The 22,852-nt window shown below is 41.3% G+C and overlaps 2 protein-coding genes across 9 annotated transcripts; both read left to right on the top strand.

Moving 5' to 3' along the window:
- Window positions 1–1,223: 1,223 nt before the first annotated feature.
- Window positions 1,224–15,130, top strand: ikbkg (inhibitor of nuclear factor kappa B kinase regulatory subunit gamma). Of its 8 annotated transcripts, none has more exons than XM_044211117.1 (16): window positions 1,224–1,625; window positions 2,245–2,385; window positions 3,466–3,731; window positions 4,812–4,886; window positions 4,976–5,077; window positions 5,688–5,873; window positions 7,050–7,111; window positions 7,378–7,425; window positions 8,993–9,095; window positions 9,507–9,622; window positions 9,738–9,890; window positions 10,444–10,528; window positions 10,609–10,743; window positions 11,193–11,329; window positions 11,783–11,859; window positions 13,846–15,130. In XM_044211117.1, exons 2-16 carry the CDS (start codon window positions 2,247–2,249, stop codon window positions 14,034–14,036), a joined length of 1,875 nt encoding a protein of 624 aa, XP_044067052.1. In that variant the 5' UTR covers window positions 1,224–1,625; window positions 2,245–2,246; the 3' UTR covers window positions 14,037–15,130. The 8 variants fall into 8 exon arrangements, with proteins under 8 accessions (XP_044067052.1, XP_044067053.1, XP_044067057.1 ...); XM_044211118.1 differs by having other exon boundaries at window positions 1,225–1,625; window positions 10,444–10,516; XM_044211122.1 differs by lacking the exon at window positions 4,976–5,077 and having other exon boundaries at window positions 1,227–1,625; window positions 10,444–10,516.
- Window positions 15,131–15,674: 544 nt separating this feature from the next.
- On the top strand, window positions 15,675–22,698 carry sephs3 (selenophosphate synthetase 3). The gene is made up of 8 exons (XM_044211137.1): window positions 15,675–16,086; window positions 16,826–16,929; window positions 18,693–18,800; window positions 19,039–19,193; window positions 20,452–20,542; window positions 20,647–20,746; window positions 21,084–21,296; window positions 21,618–22,698. Exons 1-8 carry the CDS (start codon window positions 15,810–15,812, stop codon window positions 21,866–21,868), a joined length of 1,299 nt encoding a protein of 432 aa, XP_044067072.1. The 5' UTR covers window positions 15,675–15,809; the 3' UTR covers window positions 21,869–22,698.
- Window positions 22,699–22,852: the final 154 nt, after the last annotated feature.

The raw sequence follows: 22,852 nt of genomic DNA, 5'->3' as shown, positions 1-22,852 counted from the left end.
CACGCCCGCGCCGACAAGCCAAGAGACAAGCGAGTTTCTTTTTTTTTTACTGCACAGATAATTTGAATGATTAAGCGAGGGACAGTGAATGACAGCATTCATAGTTTTAACACAATTTTAGGCTACTATTAGAAAGCGTCTATGACTGTATATAAACATGCAAAATGCTGCAGAGAGCCAATAAAACATAAGCCACAGAGAAGTCTTTTGTCAACTGCACTGTTTTATATATATGTTTTGTCTCATGAAGGTTTAGAATCGAAATGAATCTTGATGCAATGACTCCTGTGAATTCATTACTACAAAGAATTGACATAGGTTTAGAGTGGAAGTTTAACTCAAAGTCCACTTTCTAGCTTTTTGTGGAGCTTTCAACCGCCCCTCACAGTCTCCATCAGCAGATGGAGTTTGCTCAGGGTTTCCTAATTTGATCAAAAATCAAATGAGGAAAAAATGAGAATAATCATCACGAAACTTTAGATGAACACTGTGAGACGTAGCTGAGATGCCTGGAACAAGATAGAATCAGAATCAGCTTTGTTGGCCAAGTATGTGAACACATACAAGGACTCTCAATGTACTTACCCAGAAATAGACATAACAGCTAAGAACAAGGACAAATAAAGGTAAAAAGGCAGGACTATTATGTACACAAGGTATATATGTATATAAAGCACCAATGACCTACAACATAAAATGTCTATATCCAAGTCAGGTTTGATAGTGGTAGTAAGGGGACCTTGAGTTAAGATTCTTTTTGTTGAACTGAGATATAGTTTGAAATAATCCTTGTTGTTCAGACTTACATTAAGTGGCCCAGATGAATTTTTTTTTTTGGAATTTAATCGTATCAAAAGGTACCTACACTTATTTTAGCTTTTCTTACCTGTATTATAGTGTATTATATTTTGATTTGCTTAGTACTTCTATTCCTGTGTGCACTGACGTGATAGTGAGCAGCTGTAACAAAAGAGTTTCCCCTCGGGGATCAATAAAGTATTTCTGATTCTGCTAAAGAGACATTTCGGGGTATTGTTGGTTGGTCAATAAATTCGGTGAAAATGATTTATGTTTTTTTTTTGCCAGAAATTGAAAGATTTATAAGCAACATGCATACAGCAGACAATATGTTTAATGTTCAGTGTCATCTCAGGTCGGGTTCCTGGTATTCATTTTGCAGTAGACCTGTATGGTTTAACCAAGGAGGCAGTATTTGCAGCCTGAGAGGAAGTGCTGCCTGAGAGGCTGAACTCAGGGCACACAAGACTACTGCATTTCCTGAGCTAACAACACTCGCCTCGGCTTTGACAGATAACCTAAACTCACCTTAAACGCGTACAGAGTATTAGGTTAACGTTAACAAATTGGGCAAAATGCCTTTCGGAACATACACAGTCCGTTGATGCAGGTCGTTGTTTATGTCAGTCAACAAGTGCCTCGGATTACCCAGCTACTGGTTTGCTAATTTATCCTAGCTAGCTCACAAGCTAAGTCGTTAGCTAAGTTATCTAGCATTAGCCAGCTTTGTACGGTTGGCTAATTAGCTACGTTTACTAACAGGTTGTATGTGAGTGACAGCTCGGCTGCCTGTTATTCCGGACAACACAACTGAAAAAGAAGAAAGGGTAAGAGGAGTTTCGTACCACCGTAACGTGACGTTAGCAGTGTGCTGTGGTGTAACGTTACTGAGTGCGGGGGAGACAACAACTCCGAGATGATGGTGCGCTTTTGATCATCTCAGCGGTTGAACTTGACGACTGCTGCTTTTACTTCAGCTTCTGCTGTAAACAAATATGTAACACGAGCTGTGTGTCTCAGTCTGAGCTCGTTGCCTCATGGCACTGGGGATGACGTAATGTTTTCCTCCCGTTCACCGTTACCTGGATGTAGGTTTTACTGCACGGCACTGACACTTCACGAGTGAGTGACAAAGGCTGATCAGCGGGCCAGGTGGCCCCCTCTCACATAAAGTGGACCAGGACTTTGACGAGGGATCAAACTGAAAGTGAAAGTTGATGCGTGGTTTGCCATGTGTCAGTACTTTGTGGGTCTTTGTGTCGGAAGTCCGTCCCTCCTTCAAGTAGGGTTTCCCGTAGCAGAGATAACTGGGTTGGGTTCAGGTTCGGGTTCGGGTTCAGGGAAACAGGCTTCAACACAACACGGGTGTTGTTATTTGTGCACTGATGTTTCGCGTGCATAACGAGGTGTGTTTGTACAGATAATAACCTGCATGTTTTTCTGTAGGGATGGTGCAGCCCCAGCCCGATGGCCCAATGCAGTGGGACATGTCGGGAGAGGAGAGTGGAGGGGCCCTCAGGGTCCCACCAGAGCTGGCTGCCAATGAAGTGGTGACCAGGTTGCTGGGTGACAACCAGCAGCTTAGAGGTAGGATGTATCCCCATCATTTAAAGGAATAAAGCAAAGTACGGTATATCTGATATGTTGGAAGGATAATTGGTGATTTTAAATGAACAGTTTACGAAAGGATTTTTAGTAATTTGTAGTATTTGTTGACCATACAAAAGTAGAGGCATTCATTGTTCATTTAATTGAGCTGCAACAGTTGAATTCTGTGACTGTAAAGCAGCCTTTAAATGGTAAATGGACTGCCTTTTTACAATTTACCTCTCATTCGCCCATTCACACTCCCACTCCCACGCTAGGCTGACCGTCGGCAGCAGTTGGGGTTCAGTGTCTTGCTCGAGGACACTTCGATATGTGGACACAAGAAACTTCCTGTTTGACTTTTGCTGAACAGCTGCCACTGTGGTCACAAGTGGAAATGATGAATAATCCTAAATGCTAAAATGTAGCGTAACAGTAGCACAAGTACAGGAGAATCATGAAGTCAGCCCACTGATTGAGCAGTGTCAGTAACACAACTATATATATATATATATATATATATATATATATATATATATATATATATATATATATATCTATCTAACGTTAGCTAACATTAGCCACCATAAGCCACTGGTCACACCAGACCAAGTAATACTGTGGGCTGTAAAACCCCTGAATGTATTAAACTGACACATGTGTTTGACTGCTAATGAACTTCAACTTGGCAATATTGGTATAATGGTAAACGTGGCTAAACATAGTGTAAACAGTAAAGTCATAAAGTCAGCAAACTGACTCGGTATTATCAGTTACACAGCGATGTCTATATAAAGTTTGCTAACATTAGCCATCATAAGCTACTGGTTTCAACATTTTATTTGTAAGAGAGGGACAATGTGTTATTTCATCTTTCAAAAGTCTCTCTTTAAGCTCTGGAAATCACAACCTAAAAGCTGCACACCAAAATTAGAATAACCTTCTACATCTAGTTTCCTGTCCCACTCTTGGTTTAATCTATGGCCCCCGTGTCTTTAATTCTACCTGTTTGTCTGTGTCACTGTGTATGACGTGTCAGTCTCCTACCTGTCCTTTTACCTTCTTCCTTCTGTCCTCCAGAGGCCTTGCGGCGGAGCAACCTAGCCCTGCGTCAGCGCTGTGAGGAGATGGAGGGATGGCAGCGGAGGACAAGAGAGGAACGAGAATTTCTCAGCTGTCGTTTCCAGGAGGCCAGGGCCCTGGTGGAGAGGCTGGCCCAGGAGAACCACTCCTTACAGGGCTTGGTGAACGGACCGGTCTCCTCCTCTAACCACTGCTGCAGCTCCAGCCAGACTGAAGACCTGCAGGGGCGCCCAGCAAGGAACGGGCCGCTGGACGGACCACAGGTTAGCTACTTGAGATTCACACATCTGCTTCCTTATATTCACACATTGTCAGGTGTTTTTACATTTTAACATATTAGTTACATATCTTCCGCTGTTGTATTCTATAATCACGTGTTGGTATATTCGCTGGTTAGTTTTCCTATTGCTGATGTAATAGTTACTGTAATTTCACCATATTAGGAAGCACATACGTAACGTGTGGCGACAGACAGATGTATATAGAGACAAGTAACGGCTAATGCCAAACATGGCGGCTGCAGGATCCGCTGCCATTCTAGCCAGTGTGTCAGCGTCCGCCTGGCCCGTCAGCAGAGCGCCTCGATCGCAGGCTCTTTTCTCCGCTCCACTGTCTTTACATGCCGGGTCTTTTTTTGCCGGAGCAGCTTGCAGCTTGTGAATGCGTTTAATTGACTATATTTATTTTCATTTGACTAAAAATTGATATTTAATGATGCATTTCATGTGTTACTGGCTTTGTCTTCACACATACGCAGCAAAACTACTACATCTCTTCATCTTCATCCTCTTTTTAGTTGGCAAACAACAAAATTGTGCATCACTGCCAACATCTGGTAGAACAGACATAGCCCGGTTACTCTGCTGAGTCTCAGCCCATTAAATGTTTGTTCTGTCCCGTCCTGCTGTCTGTGATCACCCATACTGTGTCTTGATACAGGCAAACTCATAATGTAGTTGTGATCATCATCATTTGATCATGGCTCATAAATACTGCATGTTATCCAGCAGTCATTACCAAGCTGCTGCACTGCTGATCAAATCATTATTTTGTGATCATATTAATGACAGCAGAGGCGCAGTGGCATCGTTTGTATTGACATTTAAAATGAGTGATCGCAGAGAAAGTTGGTGACAAAAGCTTGTCATTAAGGTTTCAGCCACAAAGCGTCTGTTACTACATCTAAATGAGCAAACGTGTATTCGGTGTGCTCGTAAAAGACGTAAAATGTGGGGAAACAACTTGAAACTACATTAGAATTGCGTCTGCCGAAGAATAGATGCCCTGCTTCTAAAATGTTTCCTGTGGACATTGGAACCACTTATTCCTGTTGTGTCTTTCAGACTCTAGATCAGCGGGAGAGGAAGAGAGTTGAAGAGACGGATCAACACACACAGACCATGCCGCCTCGCAGCCTGGTAAGATGTGTGACGCTGTTTTCTGATTTCAGTTTTGATGTATTTGTTTATTTTTCATCTAACTGGTACGTCCGTGTGTGTGTGTGTAGGGTGATGCGAGTGTGCATAGCTCCTTGGGTAGTGCCCTCCCCTCTCCCCCCACCTCACTTTCAGGGATATGGGGGGAGAAAATGGACAGGGAAAATGGCGAGGTGAGCCTGCTCACTCCATCACGCTTTGAGATCCCCGACACCCACTCTGTGGCCGTCCCACCTCTAGTTTCACGCTTCACCCCACCTTATCTTTCATTGCACTCAGGCAGAGGTTGGAAATCCTGACGTTCTACTCGGATAAATAATATGGGCTGGCCTTTGAAGTCGGCACTCCAAATAGAAAACCTGGCACTAATCACCGTTTTAATAATAAACTTTGCACCAGCTATGTTACGGGGAACTGTGTTTTACATTAGGCAATATAAATGTAGAGGTCGTCCATGTTATTCGTTATACTTGTGAGCAGGAACGTTGGATTGAATGGTAGTTGGACACGAGAACTTTCTCTGCGTCTTACTTTGAGTGGAGTACAGCATTAATACACAGCTCTAATCTGCCGCTGTATCCCTTTTTTAAAATCCCTCTCTGTCTCCTTTTGTAAACCTCAGCTCTTGTTCTCTCGCATCTTGGTGTATTTCTGCTTTCGGCTTGGTGTCGGTTCTCCAGCCCACGGTGAACGTGGTCTGTCTCGGTCCACTTCCCCTCTATCATCACTTCTCCCTGCATCCACTCCCCCCTGGTTCTTTCACTTTCATGTCTTTCTCCGCAGCCTGTGGAAGGTGCAAACGAGTTCCTCCAGTTGCTGAAGAGCCACAAAGAAAAGCTGGAGGAAGGTATGAGAGAGCTGAGGAGAAAGAATGAAGAGCTGGAGAAGGAGAGGGAGGAGTGCGACAACGAGAGAGAGCGAATGCGGCGCTGCATTGACCAGCTGCAGGCCAAACTGGCCCAGGCACAGGTAACACTGTGATCCAAACACGTACCAATTGTACCCCAGGAACCAGCGCAGTGATGTAGTACTACAGATGAGCAGGATAGACATAAGGAAATAACAGCAATGACAACTGACAAACTTGCGCTTGATGACATGTGAAAAAAGAAGATGTCCAAAGAAGGGGGATTTTTCTTACTTTTTCTGTGAGCTTTACTCTTACGAGTATTTCAAGTCAGGGAAATTCTGGTATTTTTCTACCTGGGTCTTTTTCTCATAATTGTGGCCAGTCTGACTAATGGGTCATGCTAACTTTGCACTCGTCACCTCCGTTGTAGAGATTCAGGAAACTCATTTTAACACTTAGCTGTTGTTGCTCACTGCATAGGGATCTACTTCTGGGGGAACTGCCCAGCTAACCAAGCTAGCTGTCTGTTTCGATTTAAAGTGGTACTCCAGTAGTTCAGTATAAATTAAAGCTGCAGTAGGCAATATTGTTCCATTCTAATTTTGGTTGAAGAGAGTATAAACACATCCATTAAGTTGAGGGACTGACAGGAGACACACTAAAAAAAAGAATGGTCCAAATCAAAGTCAGAGATATCTGGACTTTTTGTCCCTAGTATGGGTTTAAGCTCCAAAAACAAAAACCAATAGCATCCTTCCTTTAGACCCTCTGTGCCTGGTAAATGTCCATGTCTGTCAAACTCACATTATAGTTGATTTTGGTTGCATATATAACTCCCAATTCATTCATATTAAGGCATTAAAATATAGAATAAAAGGCTGCATGCTACTATAATTGTTTTCCCACTGTGGTGGATGGCAAACTGTGTGTGTGTGTGTATATATATATATATATATATATATATATATATATATATATATATATATATATATATATGAGAGAGAGAAAATTCTAAATAGGAGAAAACTGCTGAATACGACAAGTTCTCTTAATTATATCACATATACAAGTGCAACTTAAAAACAAATGTTTGTCCCATTGGTTCGTGCATGAGGCCTGTTGACAGCATCTCATCAATAATCATTGTCATTTTCATTGCTATTGTTTCCCTCTGTTACATCTTGTGTGTCACTTATAGATCCGTGTACATGTACAATAAAGATGGATATGCATAGACACAAGAATCAGCTGCCTTATCTGTGATCTGAAAGACTTGTATGAATGTTTATTTACAGGCAAGCAGTGTTACTGAGGAGGTTGTTCAACATCGCTCTGAGGCACAGCACTCCTCTGACTGGTATGATGCATTTTCCCTCCTAATACAAAATACTTCAGTGAATTGTTTGAAACTAACGACACCAAACTGACTTTCTGTCTTTAACTAATTGTCATTAGCAGCTTTTGGACTGAGTGCTGTTAAATTATTCTTAACTATACTGTATATCTGCAGACACTAGCATGCTTTTTTTATTTCTGCCTTTCTTCTGCTTAATAAAAGACTCACTTTTGAGATGTCTTCCTCCTCTTCCTCCTCCTCCTCCCGCTTTCTGTTCCTTTTTCCAGCTCTAGCCTGGCTAAACTCACAGAGCAGCTTCAGGCCACACAGGGCAGGTGAGCCGCAGCTCTGTGTGGCTTCTCTTTCTCACTGTGTGCATGCCTTCTTTCTACAGTTCTGTCTCTTCGCCACAATGTGGTGCTGCCTGCCTGTCTCTTCATTTTTAACTCAGTTTCCTGTATGTTGTTTATTTATTTTTTTTACATATATATATATTGTTTTCTTTTGTTGACTATTTTTCATCCATGTTTTTCTGTCATATGTTGTATATTATATACCATTACAACAATTTATTATTCTTTCAGTACTAGAAGATTTTTTTTACTATCTTGTCTTTACATTAAAGGATTAAGATTTACCTTTTGTTAGCTTACCTTTTAACATCATACTGGCAAACCCAAATGGACAGGAAATTATGTCAAATTTATTTAGACTTGAATGATTTGAGGAAAGTATTTATTTGTGATTTTACTGATCAATATTGTTTTTACTCAACAATATTCAAATATATATAATATTCAAAAGTGGCGACACCTAATGCTACTGTTGACACTGTGCACTGCAGCTGCTTAAGCTACCGTTAACGTCAGCATCACACTGACACTCAGTCAGCTGTTAATCCCGGACGTCTCAATTCAGAAGTTTAATTGTGAAATTCTGACAACTCTGCTCACCAACTGTCATTCAATCTTTACTTGACAACTGCAGAGCTCCCCGCTAGCTACATGTCTGAGACTGAAGTGAGGCGTCTTTCATGAACAAAAACAAAAAGGCACAGCCCAGTTCTTAATTTTTCAAACATAAAAAAAGATACAGAGTGGTGTTCCTGCACTTGTACTTCCCTTGAGTATTTCTATTTTATGCTTTAAACCTCTACTACACTACATTTCAGAGATCAATATTGTACTTTTTACACCACTTTATTTATTTATTAGTTATTAGTAATTTTTCAGGTTAAGATTTTACATACATGACGTATGATTAGTTTTTAATGCACTGTGATAGGTGACACTACCCAACAGAATATGAAGCAGTTACACTGACACACTAACACTGACAGGGCCAATTTTTCTGCACACCTATTGCTTTTACTGATACGTTAAGTACATTTTGTTGCTAATGTTTCTGTACTTTTACTTAAGTAAAATTTTGAAAATGGGACTTTTTACTATATTTGCCACTTTGATTTTACTAAATGATCTGAATACTTCTTCCACCTCTGCACAGAATTAACATTAATTAGCAACAGCTGAGTTCATTTGCCAGCGACAAACGGCGGATTAAACTTTCACTTTTTGTACAATTTTGTGTAACAGTTTGACTTTTGAAGCACTTTGTGACCTTGCTCTGTGAAAGGTGCTATATTAAATAAACTTTACTTACTTACTACAGCTCATTAAGACATTGTTATTATGTAAGTTAAAATTGTATACATTTGTGGCTCTTGGGAAAACCCCTTTAAAATTTCTATATAAAAATGATCAATTGTTCAGCCCTACTTTATTGTAGTGATACATATATATTGTAATAATACCTATATCTGTTTATATAGGAAGTTAGATTAAAATATGTGTCTTACTTTTAAAAAACTCCAGTTCAGTTATGAATCCGTCATGTCTGCAGGTATCGTGAGTTGGAGGAGAAGCTTGATTACCTGCAGAAGAGTTCAGCTCAGCGGGACAGAACTGAAGCTCTGCTCAAACAGAAGGACAAGGATTGTGCCCAGGTATGAATTATGAACTGCTGTGATTTCTACTCCTATGACCATAATCAAAAAATTTCAAATAATACAACTACTGGCATGGGATGCGCACGGCCCAGGACCGTAGGGCTCATCATTGGTACCCATCTACCGATGATATCGGTGGGATGAGCCCAGCCTGCGCACTGCCCAAAAAATACTAAAAGACCCCCCCCCAGCCACAGCCTGTTTCCTTTCCGCAGGCTGTGAGACTCCTCAACTTCACCTCATCCTCTGCACACCACCATAAATAAATGACTCTGTATTGTATAATGACAATAACGCTGAACCTTGAACCTACTGAGGTTACAAAGTTACAGATGGGGGCGCTGTAGCAAGCAGCCCTAAAATATCGACTGTCACTCAGATACCATAAAGCTTTCTGTATTTCCGCAGCTGGCCAAGGACTGTGAGGCTCTGAAAGCTCAAGCAACTTCCCTATTAGGAGAACTGAATGAGAGACAGAGCTGCCTGGAGAAAAGCGAACAAGAACGCAAAATGTTGGAAGAAAAGTAAGTTGTCACGTCACGTCAGCATGAATATATATATGTAGAGACTTAAATGTGTCCACCTGTCGGTGTGCATGTGTGCTGATGATTTGTTTCTCTCTGCTCTACTTGTGTGTAGGCTGTGCAGTACGATGAAGGCCCTGCAGGTGGCAGAGCGGGAGCAGGAGCAGCAGAGGAAGCAGCATCATGTGGCCATGGACAAGCTGCTGCTGCAGACCCAGAGCCTGGAGCAGGCCCTGAAGACAGAGAGACATGTCGTCACAGAGGAGAAGTGGGTTCAACACACACAGAAAGCAGTGACCCAACTGCTTATTCACTTTCTGCACTATTGCGATATTCAAAAAGATTTATTCCAAAAAGAGAAAGATTTCTTCCACATGCATTAAAAAAGGCTTTTCTCTAAATAAGAGAAATGAGTGGTAAACCTGTCACATTTTATTAAACATGCAGCGAACAGGAAAATAAAAACCATCATATACAGAGCCGCCGAAGTCCCGAAAAATCTATTTTTTATCTTGTGCAAACAAGATAGTAACTTGTTCACGAAAGATAACCCATTTGAATTTAAATGTAATTTTATTATCTCATCTTCTGCGCGCAAGATTAAGAAAATCATTTTTCAGGACTTCGGGGTCTCCTTAATAATGACATACAATTTCAATGTTTGATTGTCGTTATAGAATTGTGATGGTAATTGTTTCACTGTGGTAATTACTGCAGCTGGATTTCAAAAATGTTCAATATTTTCCCCAGCACGACACCTCAGATTTGGTATACTGTACTGTACTGTACGGTAAAACTCTGTTTCCCTTTTTTCCTCTCAGGAAAAAACTGACACAGCTGCAGCACGCCTACACATGTCTTTTTAGAGACTATGATTCTAAACTGAAGAGTGAGGTAAAAACACATGTAAGCATCATTTTACCCTCATAAGTTTTGATATTTAGCATATGGATTTTTGTCTTCATTCATCTGTGTTTGTCTTACAGGGAGGAGACCTGTGCAGCCGACTAGAGGATGCAGAGAGAGCGCTGGCCCTGAAGCAGGACCTGATTGATAAACTGAAGGAGGAGGTGGAGCAACAGAAAGGCTCACTGGAGACTATTCCTGTCCTCACTGCACAGGTACAGTCATATAGCTGTTGAGCATATCTGCACACAAATCACTTTGTTCAGCGGATTTCACCGCACAAACCTGCAGTTTTGTTCATTTTATCTAACGATGTCGTGATCAGAAAATAATGATTATCTGACAACAGAAAAATATGTAAATGAGAACAACTATGTGAATTCGGCAGCATTGCAACACAGTATTTGTGATTAGAGAGCAGGAGGATTGTGACAAGCATTTAAGCTAAGTAAACACACTGAAAATCACAGTCTGAACATCATGGCAGTTAATTCATGGCCCGTCCTCTGAGTCACCTGTCAGTTATGCACAAATCAGCCTGTATCGGCCACACATACATTTTAACTTGTTTATGTATTACAGGTATATTGAAATGGAACAAAATGGCTGTCGTTGAATAAATTCATATCTCCCTCCCTCTCTCCCTGTCTTTGTGTTTGCTCAGGCTGAGATCTACAAGGCAGATTTCCTAGCGGAGCGAGAAGCGAGAGAGAAGCTGAACCAGAAGAAGGAGGAGCTGCAGGATAAGCTGACTCAGGCCATGGCTGATATTGACAGGCTCAAACAGGAAGCCACATCACGGTAAACAAAAGTTATCTCTGGGGAGCACAATGCAGGCCTATTTCCATTATGTTAATTATTCATGTCCTGAATGTGGGCGTTTATGCAGCGGTCACGCAGTCGATAGCTCAGTCTGTCTTGCTGTGTGCTCCAACTGTCTATTTTGAGGGACGTTCAAATCTCTGTTGACGTCATTTCTGATACGTCGGGGTTACATAGTCCTTGTGTGCTGAATTTCTCTCCCTGCCCTCAATCTCAATTGCTAATCAGATGCTGCATCAGCATCTTGAGGCGACTGTAGCTTGACTGCAGCTGCCATCAAATGCAGGGCTGATGGCTCATTGTCAAGACAGACACTTGAAATCTGAAGTCAGAGCTGTAGCTACCTCTGCGTGGTAATAAATATCAATATTTCTAGACATTTATTAAAGCGTGATTAAACATAAAAGTTGTCTATGTTCACCTCTGCCTCAGTGCACGTATGGAGCAAATGAAGCTGAGACACCTGGAAGACTTTCCACCACGGGCCCCACACATTCCCCCTCCACAAGGTACATTACAACCAACACACACACACACAAATGCAAACATTCAAAATAACACGCACGTAGATGTGAAGTAATGCACGTTTTTTAGGCCATTCATGCATGAATTAACGCCAGTTTTTACAAGAAGTTATTGATGTGACCATTCTGGGGGACAGCCTGCATTTGCGTGTTGCGTAACATATTTTAATACAAATTTTAACAAAAAGCTCTACTGTCACTCCTGCAAAGAGAAGGATCAGGACTTGCCGCTCCTGCTTTTTCTCACATTTCTCAGAAGTTGCACAAAATTATTATTTTTGTAGTACACACACTGCAATAATAGTACGCTTTAAAGTCTTAATATACTTACTGATGCATGATGTCCAATTCAGTGGACACTTGATTGATTGTAATTTCCTGCTCACACACAATCAATATTTGAAAACTGTAAGAATTATGTTATTCCTTCGATGTTACTTGATATTATCACATTTTGTTTACTTACAAGGGTCCTCTTTAAAGAAATGTCTGATCTACTGCCAGCCATCTTGGTTGTCATGGTTTTTAATTGAACTTATAATTGCTTGGCAGTGTAAGCAACATTTTAATGTTGTCGCTGGTCGGGGTAGAGCTGATTTTAAATCATCATTATTTATATCTTAACAATAAATCAGTAGACTGTGTGTAATTCAATTAAATTTTATTTATATAGCGCCAATTCACAACAGAAGTTATCTCATTGCGCTTTTCCTATAGAGCAGGTCTAGACCGTGCTCTTTATAATATTAATTACAATAAATCCCACCATGAGCAAGCACTTGGCGACAGTGGCAAGAAAAAACTTTCTTTAAGAGGCAGAAACCTCGAGCAGAACCAGACTCAGTGGTGGGCGGCCATCTGCTGCTGCCGTGTGAGCGAGAGAGAGAGAGAGAGAGAGAGAGATTTTTTGGGGGGGAGCACAATGCAAATACCACCTAGAATTTTTAAAATAGTGATAATGTAATGGTAGAGGTAACATTAATATTAATAATAATAGGAATAACAGCTCTAGGAATAATAATGACAGTATTAGTAACAGAGCCAATAACAACAGGAACACGGGGGCAGCAGGCGGCCCACAACCACAGATCCAGACTCTGCAGCTCCGGAGGCAGAAATACCTGCTGAAAGCGACAGAAGGAGAGACGAGAAAGCACAAAACTACTACTAATGTGAAAGGTGTTTCTGATAGTTCTGAACCTACAGAGACTCTGCAGCTGTACGGAGCTTTTTAGCCTCTTTCAGCTCCTAGTTTTTGTTTTATGGTTCAGTTTCAGTGTTTTCCAGGCAGCTGTTTTCAGCAAACAAGCTCTAAAACCCACTGTACACGAGCTGCTCAGCACCAAGCAGCAGACAGACACAGTTAGCGACCAGCTGGTGAACATAGCGGAGCATTTAGCAGCTAAAGAGACAGATATTTCCCTCAGGAGTTGGTGGAGACCAAAAACAGAGAATATTGGACTGACATTCATCAGACACTGAATGATAATGTTGCTCCATAACTGCTTGATGTGTAAATAGGAAATGTCATATGTTGTGTTTACAGCTTGTTCTGCTGCCCTCAAGCACCCAAAGAAATCTGCTAATACTACTACTTAAAAAATAAAAGTGCTTTATATCCTGTTGGTTTAATTATTTACAAAGTATCATTTTAACAACTCATATGTTTTGTAAAAAGTACGATATTTCCCTCAGAAATGTAGTGAAGTAGAAACAAAAAATGGAAATACTCTGAATTGTACTTGAGTAAATGTACTTTTCACCACTGAGTATTGTCCACTGCCTTGGCTGTTTTGCAGCTTTACCAATGAAACGCACACATATACAAGAAAATGGCTACTGTAGTGACCACTATGCACCATGACTCTTAAAACTAAAACAAATGGGAAATGTAATTTTAAATGTCTTTTCTCAAGATTTTTTTTCTGGTAAGAAGCTGTTTTAACATGCTTTCTCTCTCCTTCGCCTTAGGTGTGTTCCCCGGTGCAGCTTTCAACACGGTGCCCCCTGCCCCCTCGTTCCGCAATCAGGGTTTAGTACCAGTCGGTGATCAAGGGGCAACTGGAGCTGAGGAGCTGCCAGATTTATGTTGTCCTAAGTGCCAGTACCAGGCTCCAGATATGGACACGCTGCAGATACATGTCATGGACTGTATACAGTAACATGAGCATAGTTCAGCACACCATGACCCCAACACACACATACAGATATATATACAATATATTTACGTTTTAGGCGTTCAGCGTGTCTGGTCCCAGCTCCGGGCAAAGCCTGGAAAAACATGTTTGGTAGTTACACCTTACTCTCTCGACCTTGCAAACACGCATACGCAAACCTGAAAACATTCTGTGGATCTTACCATTTAAAAGAAAATAATAAAAAATCAAATATGTTGGAATCCAGACAAGTGGCAATCAGATGACAAGTGAAAGAAAAGAACAACAGCAAGATAATCAGCATGGTATTTTCCTAGAACTGCTCCTTGGACTCAAATTCTGCTGTAGCTTTCCCATCCTTTTGTCGCCATTCTTTTTGTCTCCCAGCACCTGCTCTTTTATTTCCCCTCTTCCCTCTCCCCATGCCTTGCCTCTGAGATGGCACGCTGATGCACATCTCCATCAGTATTTGTACATCATCCCTGATCTCTTGCCTCAGTCCCATTTCTCGTCCCTCTTCGCTCCAGTGGCGTTGTGGCAACTGAGGAGGTAACCACAAACTGTGGAGCAAGTGTGTATACTTTGACTGCATCATCCATGCTATATACACATCAGTAATCATTGGGCCTGAGCTGAAAAACGTGACTATTTAGAGGGGTACTTTTCCTCTCAAAGGAGGAAACACATCACAATGTGAATAACCTAGTGAGCTTTAAATCATATAGAATATTCAAATATGTTTTGGTTATAAATGTTGCTGGCTGCATTACCTCAAAACATGTATTATTATGTATTAGAGATGGATTTACTCTTATTGAAAAAAGTAGCCATTCTCTGTGTTCTGTGCCTGTGTACATCTTTGACTACCACTGCTTTATCTCTGATGCTAGACCTGACCCTTAACCCACACAGCCCCTTTTTGTGCCCCTTATTCTGTCTTATCTTCACCTGTGGCACCTAGCTATTTATCTGTCTTAAGGTAAGCACATTGACGGCTCTTCACAGTTTGTGTGCATATTGTCTGTGATTATAGATCATTTGATGCAAAGAATATTGTTTAAAACTGTTGAAGATTTAACAAATAAACCAGTTATTCATTAGCTCTCGTGTGTTTTGACGTGTGTGTACCCTGAGTGTAGTACAACTGCGACGTAACCATTTACGACGATTCGGGTAAAATCATAATTGTTTTCCTTTTTATTTTCTTTAAAACTTCATCACAACGGCAATATTTAATGCGGTTACAATGTAATTATTACAACGTGCTTTGCGTTTTAAAGTAATAATCCCAGAACAGATATAAATGGGTCGACTAAAAAAATATAAAGCGCGATGAAACCCCTTTCAGCGAGAGCACATGGTAACGCTTTACAGCCGTTACGTGCTGCGTCAAGTTGAACAACGAGAGACACAGAGGGACCGGAAGTTATAAATTCTACCTTCAAAATAAGACGTTTGCTCCTCTATCTCTGACGACTGTGCCTTCGTTATGGGTTTAAATTACCCTTTTCTAATATTGTAGTAATCCAAGTCCAATGTCCAAGTCATTTGGTAAAGGTGTGTGGTTTAAGATCTGTGAATCTTGCATAGGCATGTACACTGTGAATTTATACGGCGAAAGTTCCGACAGGAAGTCGCATTTGTTTTATTTTGGTTAATTTTACACTGGGCTCTTGTTTCAAGCAACGCTCGCAGGACACACGTCCATTCATTCAGGCGTCCTTATTTACCGGTGTGCGGGGACTGGCGTTGTGCGTTTGAAGTGGTCCACCTGCAGTCATGTCAGGCTCAACCTCCCCGCCTCCCCCGGCAGAGGCTGTGGGAACCGAGGGGTGCTTTCCCCCCGGATACAAGCCTTTCAAACCCGAGGAGCACGGCCTGGAGCGCGGGTTCCGTCTCACAGCCTTTTCGGACATGAAGGGATGAGGCTGCAAGGTCCCGCAGGAGGCTCTGCTCAAACTCCTGGCGGGACTGGAGGCGGACCGGGCCGACGGAACTGGGAAGGCCGGAGACCAACCATCGGAGTTCGGCCAACCGTTGCCCGGCCCCCGACTCGGTAAGAAACACATTTTGAATTAGCAGAGCTATTCGTGTCCCGTAACTTACATATAGTCAGAAACCCTGGTGGTTAACGTCAGTTAGCTAGCGTAACTGTTGCTAACCATGCTAGCTTGTCTTAACTCATGTGGCAGCTCAACTGACAGATAGACAGGCAGACAGACAGGGGCGAATAAAAACAATCTGTTTTTAAACAATAATCCGCAGCTATCTAATTTGTTAACATATAGGTTAAGCTCCTTACAGTCGTAAGTTATGACGAAGCTACATCGTAAATGCATGTAACAGGCAGTAGCTAGCTAAGAGTGTTCAAGAAGTTCCGTGAGTTGTCAAATTACCACACGCTAGGTATGATTCAGCAGAAATATTTTGGATGCTTTGAGTGCAAAGTTCATGCTCTTGGTCAAACATTTCTTCTTGTAAAGCTTTCGCAACACTGAGTGGAAGTGCAGTAAACTACTTAGTTTACTGCCTTTTAGAGATGTAGCGACCTACAGTATGTGGAGAGCAGAGTGTGCAGTTGCACTGAGTGACCACAAACATAGAAACTCTTGGACTGGTAATACAATCCCATATAACTCCTGTAATGAATACCTTTTATTAAACAACACCGCCACAAGTACACACACAAACTACTAAAGTAGCATTCTCACTCTCCCCAAAAACTGAACACTTTAAATAAGTGAGGGCTATCGTAGTGTAAGTGTCTTTCCCCCCTCACTGAGGTGTGTTTCCAGGTGTGGGGATGGACTGCTGTGTGATTCCCCTGAGGCATGGAGGGCTCTCTCTGGTCCAGACCACAGACTTCTTCTACCCTTTGGTGGAGGATCCCTACATGATGGTGAGTTTACTGGCAGGTGTTTCCCTCCCTGAAGCACTTGCACACATGCACCCTGCCTTTGTTTGTTGGGAAACTATACAGGAAGTAAGGCAGTCCAAACACAGACACATTCGTGGTGACACACTCATCCGCTTACAGTAAGCGGGGTGGGGGTGTGAAGGCGGGCAATAACATAACAGCCACACGTGATTGTACTAGGGCATGTAGTGTTTAATGTAAATCGTTTATGTGTGAAAAGCGTCATGCTTTTCACACAGTTTTAGAAATGTGTACACCCTATTTTGTAGAGCTGCAAGTAACGATCATTTTAATTACTGATTAATCTGCCAATTATTTGCTTGATTCGTTAATTAAATAAAATAGTTGGCAATTAATTTTCTGTCCATTGAATAATAAATTAATTGACTAATTGTTGCAGCTCTACTGTTTTGTGTTGTGGTGTTTTTATTGCCCTTTTCCCTCGCACCCTAACAGAAATGTACTCTAACAGTGTCGGTTGGATATGTACAGTATAGCGTCATTCAACAACTGTGTACTGTGCACTTAGCGTTTACTATACCATAAGAAATATGTATTTTATGATGCATTTGCTGTTAAAATCCTGCATCACCAAATGCTGACTTCATGTAACATGTGCGTTTACATAAATTCAGTTAATTATCTATTCTTTGTGGAAAAGGTGACCTGTACTGCACCCTCTTACTACAGAAAGACAAATGTGAAAAATACTGGATGAAATGGGATTATTATAAAACCCAGGAAGCATTGTGTAATGTCGATCATGATTTTATTCTAATTTTCTGTTTTATTTTACAGTTTTTTAAATCTAAACTATATAATGGGAAAACTCTCCTAAATCCTTGTAAACTGCGCTGTACCTGTGTATATGGCCATGTGTAACTGATTACTGACAGGATAATGAGTTTGAGGGTCCTTGTGTCATCCGCTCATTCAATTATTTCATTCAATCTGGAAAACAAAACAAAAAAGCGATAAAATGGGTCAAATCTGCATCATTACAGGAACTGTATAAACTCCCATGCCTAAAAACACATCGGTGAGGATTTCATCCTGGGATCTAATTCAGGAAACCTTGCAGATTTCTATTCGTAGGAAACACTATTTGTGAGTCCAATATTGTACTTCACTCTTACATTCATAAAACGGGCTCCAGTCCGTCTGTCATCACTGATGAATCTGACAGAAAAAAAAAATCAAATGCCTTATAATTTGCCTTTTTTATAAATAAAAAGATTCTCTTTGAGTCTACGTGCTTCCGCAAGGTGCTTGCACTTTACAGTTTATGGCTGCACATGCGCACTGTGACGAAATCAGAAATCCACAAAACAGAAGTAAGATTTGTGATTACCCACTTCAAGATGAAAACAGGGATGCACACCATCATTTTCCTTTTTTTTAAAATCCAACAAAACAAACATCTGATCAGTTTTTCCCATTCTCGTTTTCCGGACTGAATGAAACAATTGAATGAATGGACAACAATTGAACATTGGACCTACGCCTCCTTTTTTGTTTGTTTAATTTACAGAAAGTTATTTTAAAGAATAGTAGCTGAAGGGGAGCACCAGCCAATTTGAAGCTGAATGTTATTCAGGAGGTGACACAGTAAAATGTGGTTCCAACCTGAGTCTCCTATGTTAAAAATGCTGATAATTTCTAAGACATGACAACAGTGTCATAACTCTTTTTGACTAGTTTTTGCTCTCTCTCTCTCTCTCTCTCTCTGTCTGTCTGTCTCTCAGGGCAGGATAGCATGTGCTAACGTCCTCAGTGATCTCTACGCCATGGGCATCACAGAGTGTGACAACATGCTGATGCTGCTGAGTGTCAGCCAGAAGATGAATGACAAGGTAGCATTATGTGTGTTCGTGGGTGGATGCCAAGCTGTTGACTTTGCTTTTATTTATTGAGGCCACTTTTGTGTGTCCTCTGCTAATCTAATTTGTGCACGTTACAGTGAGTGCAGTGTATCTTTGTAACACAGCTTTGACTTGTGGATTTTTACATGTGTATACTTTGATTTCTTTAAGGCGAACTAAGGTCTCCTTTCACGATTCAGTATCGTCTGTATGTGCATGTGTGACACAGGACCGTGAGCGGGTGATGCCGCTGATGATTCGAGGGTTTCGTGATGCGGCAGAGGAGGGAGGGACTTCTGTGACAGGTGGCCAGACGGTGATCAACCCCTGGATCATCGTAGGAGGAGTAGCATCAGTCGTCTGCCAGCCTAATGAGTTCATCATGTGAGTCAATTAAACTGTTGCTGAGGTTCTGCATCTCTGGTAATGGCAATTATTCATGGTAGATTAAATCATATTCATTGAATATTACTTACTAGAGCTGGTTTGTTAATATTAAACTGAACATTATAATTTTACACACACACATATATATATAAAATCCATGGCTTAAAATGACACATAATGAAACTGAACCATCGTTTGTGTTATTAGTTCCCAGTATATATGGTATGTTGGTGTAAAATGATCAGTTTAGAGAGACAATCTTTTTCTTTTTCCTTTCAAACTGGAGTGTAGCTGCCTGTCTTCATTTGTCCAGCTATCCATGTAAACAGTAAAATACAATGGCGCTGAAACGGTTTCTCGATAAATCTACTTGTCGATCAATAGAAAATTGACAAGCAGTTATTTTGATAATTGATTAATCATTTTAGTCTTTTCGTGACCAAAAAAATGCAAAACATGACTTTGTTCCAGTTTCTGAAATGTGAGGGTTTGCTGCTTTTCTCTGTCATATATTATAGTAAACTTTGGACTGTTGGTCGGATAAAAAAAATTGCAGTTTGAATATGTCACTTTGGGCTCTGGGAAATTATAATCACTATTGTCTGACACACGATTAAAAGAGAAAATAATCGGGATATTGATCAATAATGAAAATAATCGTTAGTTGCACCAACCAAAATTAACCCGGGAAGAACAGGATTTTAATTTATGTATATAAAATGTGCATATGTCATTGTATGTTGCATTGTATCTTATTTTTGCTTTCAGCATCTTGTGTATTGCAGTACAATTTATATACAGATTCACATGCTGACATGTTTTTCCTTGTCCACTTTCTACCTGCAATTACATTTTCCCAGACAATAATACATAGAAAGTCAAAGAAACCAAATACATAAGTAACACAAAGAACTCCCAAAAGTCATAAAACTAAATAAATCAAGTAAATTAAAAAATAAATTGTAATAACAGTAACGTACCACATAACTACAGCATCCCAGTTTAACTCTGGCCGGGGACCTTTGTTTGTATGTCATCCCCCTCTCTCCCTGCATTTCCTGTCTGTGTCTCTACCATCACTATCTAATAAAGGCAAAATGCCATAAACAATATCTAAAAAAAACATATCTTTGGGTATTCTGATTAATTTGTTCCATGTCCATAGATAAAGGAACATTTAAACTTTAGTTTGTATGAAAAATTGCAGATCACCAAATTTGGAGATACATGGTTTCCCCGGTTTGTTTTTTTGCAGGCCGGATGGTGCAGTACCAGGTGACGTCTTGGTTCTGACTAAACCTCTGGGGACGCAGGTGGCTGTGAATGCCCACCAGTGGCTCGATCAGGTCAGCCCCTCGACTCGGCTCACACGAACATTGCTCGCAGTGTTGTCATTATATTGACGCGTTTCTGTGCTCACCCCCCCATCTCTGTTTTTACATCTCACCAGCCTGAAAGGTGGAACAAGATCAAGCTAGTCGTCACCAAAGAGGAGGTTAAAGAGGCCTATCAGGAAGCCATGTTCTCCATGGCAACGCTAAACCGCACAGGTAGCCTACACTTTGGTCATTATGCCCTGAAGTCCTGCAGTCATCACGGGTTCAGGAAATGTATTTACCGTTTCATTTACAGCTGAGAGATTCTGTAATGGTTTTATGTGGCTCCACACCATTGACCTGAATTTACTCGCAGCCTTACAGTCTTTCATTTAGTTGTGTGTGTGTGTGCGGGGGGGATAACACATTGACTGAACACGCATTGGCCTGGGCCGATATTTTAGATGGTTTCGGGTCCGTTTGAAGTATTTTTGTGGCTTTATATAGTTGTGATTAAAGTTTATAAAGTTAGTCCGTTCTGACTCATTCATATTCATGTTTTTGTCTCCAGCGGCAGGCCTAATGCACAAGTTCCAGGCCCACGCTGCAACAGACGTGACAGGTTTCGGGTTGTTAGGGCACGCCAACAACCTGGCAGCACAGCAACGAAACGAAGTGGCCTTCGTCATCCACAACCTGCCAATCCTAGCCAAGATGGCTGCCATCAGTAAAGCTTGTGGAAACCTGTTCAACCTGGTTCAGGGCACATCAGCAGAGACTTCTGGTATGGAAACAGAGATGAACACACAGTAAATGTGGTCTTGTCTGTATCTCTGTGAATGAGTACGCAGTATGTAAACATGCAACGATGTTTGATATGAGTCATCATTTTTGGATTGAAAGTGATACTCCATCCAAAATCTAAATATTCTGCTTCTAGTGGAGCTTTCGAGGAAGGTGATAATGTAACATGGATTTAGCCATAATTCGGTGACATAATTGTTGTTTGAAAGTGTATATATTATTATTATTATTATTATTTTTATTATTATTATTATAACCCCAGTGTGTGACCTAAACTCCCTCTTCCTCTCCTTGCCTCCAGGCGGGCTGCTGGTGTGTCTGCCCAGAGAGCAGGCGGCCAAGTTTTGCTCGGAGATGAAGAGTCAGAGCTCCGCAGCTGGAGGTCAGGGGGCGGCGGGCGGAGCGTGGATCATCGGGATCGTAGAGAAAGGCGACCGGCGCGCTCGAATCATTGACAAGCCCCGCATTATCGAGGTTCCACCACGAGGAAGCCAGGCAGCAAATCAGGACAACAGCTCCACCAGCCCTGCTCCTAGCCCCAATTTGTCATAGACACTGCACTGCTGCCCCCTCCCCCCATTGTTGGTGAGCGTGTGTGTGTGTTGATGTTGCTGTCCATCTCATCCCCCTTTTCGGTCAAAATACTGAGAGCATTTTTTTTTCTGTGGGAGAGGGAATGGACTGCATACACTATTATTTATCCATCTTTGGAAAGAGCTGCAGGCTTACCCTTCACCATTTTGGAATCAAATATAAATTAAGGGTGGTGCGCTGTCCTACCCCACCTCTGCCTTTCCTTTTTCCCTTTCCCAATCCATATAGACAACTGACTTTATTTAATTTATCTGAATGCAAAAAAGGTTTCTGGGGAAAATGAATTTCAATTCTAAAAAGAAAACATTCCAAATCATTTTTGTCAGCGAATAATGAAAAGTGTGTGTGTGTTTGAGTGTTTGAGTATTTTATCATTTGACTGGGGTGCTTTGCTGTGGGGACGTAGAACAGAGGTTTTTGTTGACTTTTCTTTTGGAAGTGTATGATGTTAATGTCTCGTGTGGGTGAATGAACGTGGTTCATCTGTCCTGGCACCTGGCTCTGCCCACCGAGCCCAGAGGAAGGCTTGAGCAGCTTCCTTTGGACCACCTGGGCGGTGTTCAGAATGTCCGTCTATGTCAGCTGATTGGCTGTCCAGCACCAAGTCCCGCCCACCCTTCCTTTTTATGAAGCTCTGCCTTTTAAACCCCAGCCAACTGGGGCAGGTGGAGTGGATGTTTGCCTTTGGATTGGGGTCGGACTTAGACTGCTGGAGGTCTAAAGCTCTGTGTTTGTAGATTTCCTGCTTTTCACAATCAATAAAACCATCATTAACTCTAATAACTTAATACTGTTTGGGTGTTATGTGAGTATAGTGTGAACAAATTTTATGTTGGAGCCTGGCTAAAGAGTTTCATTATATACAGCAGACAATGTGAGTTATTGTGCATTATTGCTTCTATGTAAGTGTCCCAGTAAGACACGCCAGTGAGGAAGGATGCA

The sequence above is a fragment of the Siniperca chuatsi genome, linkage group LG10 (genome assembly GCF_020085105.1).
Source record: "Siniperca chuatsi isolate FFG_IHB_CAS linkage group LG10, ASM2008510v1, whole genome shotgun sequence".
NCBI classification, from domain to species: domain Eukaryota; kingdom Metazoa; phylum Chordata; class Actinopteri; order Centrarchiformes; family Sinipercidae; genus Siniperca; species Siniperca chuatsi.
The sequence above is the reverse complement of the archived record's forward strand: the minus strand, read 5'-3'. Positions and strand labels throughout refer to the sequence as shown.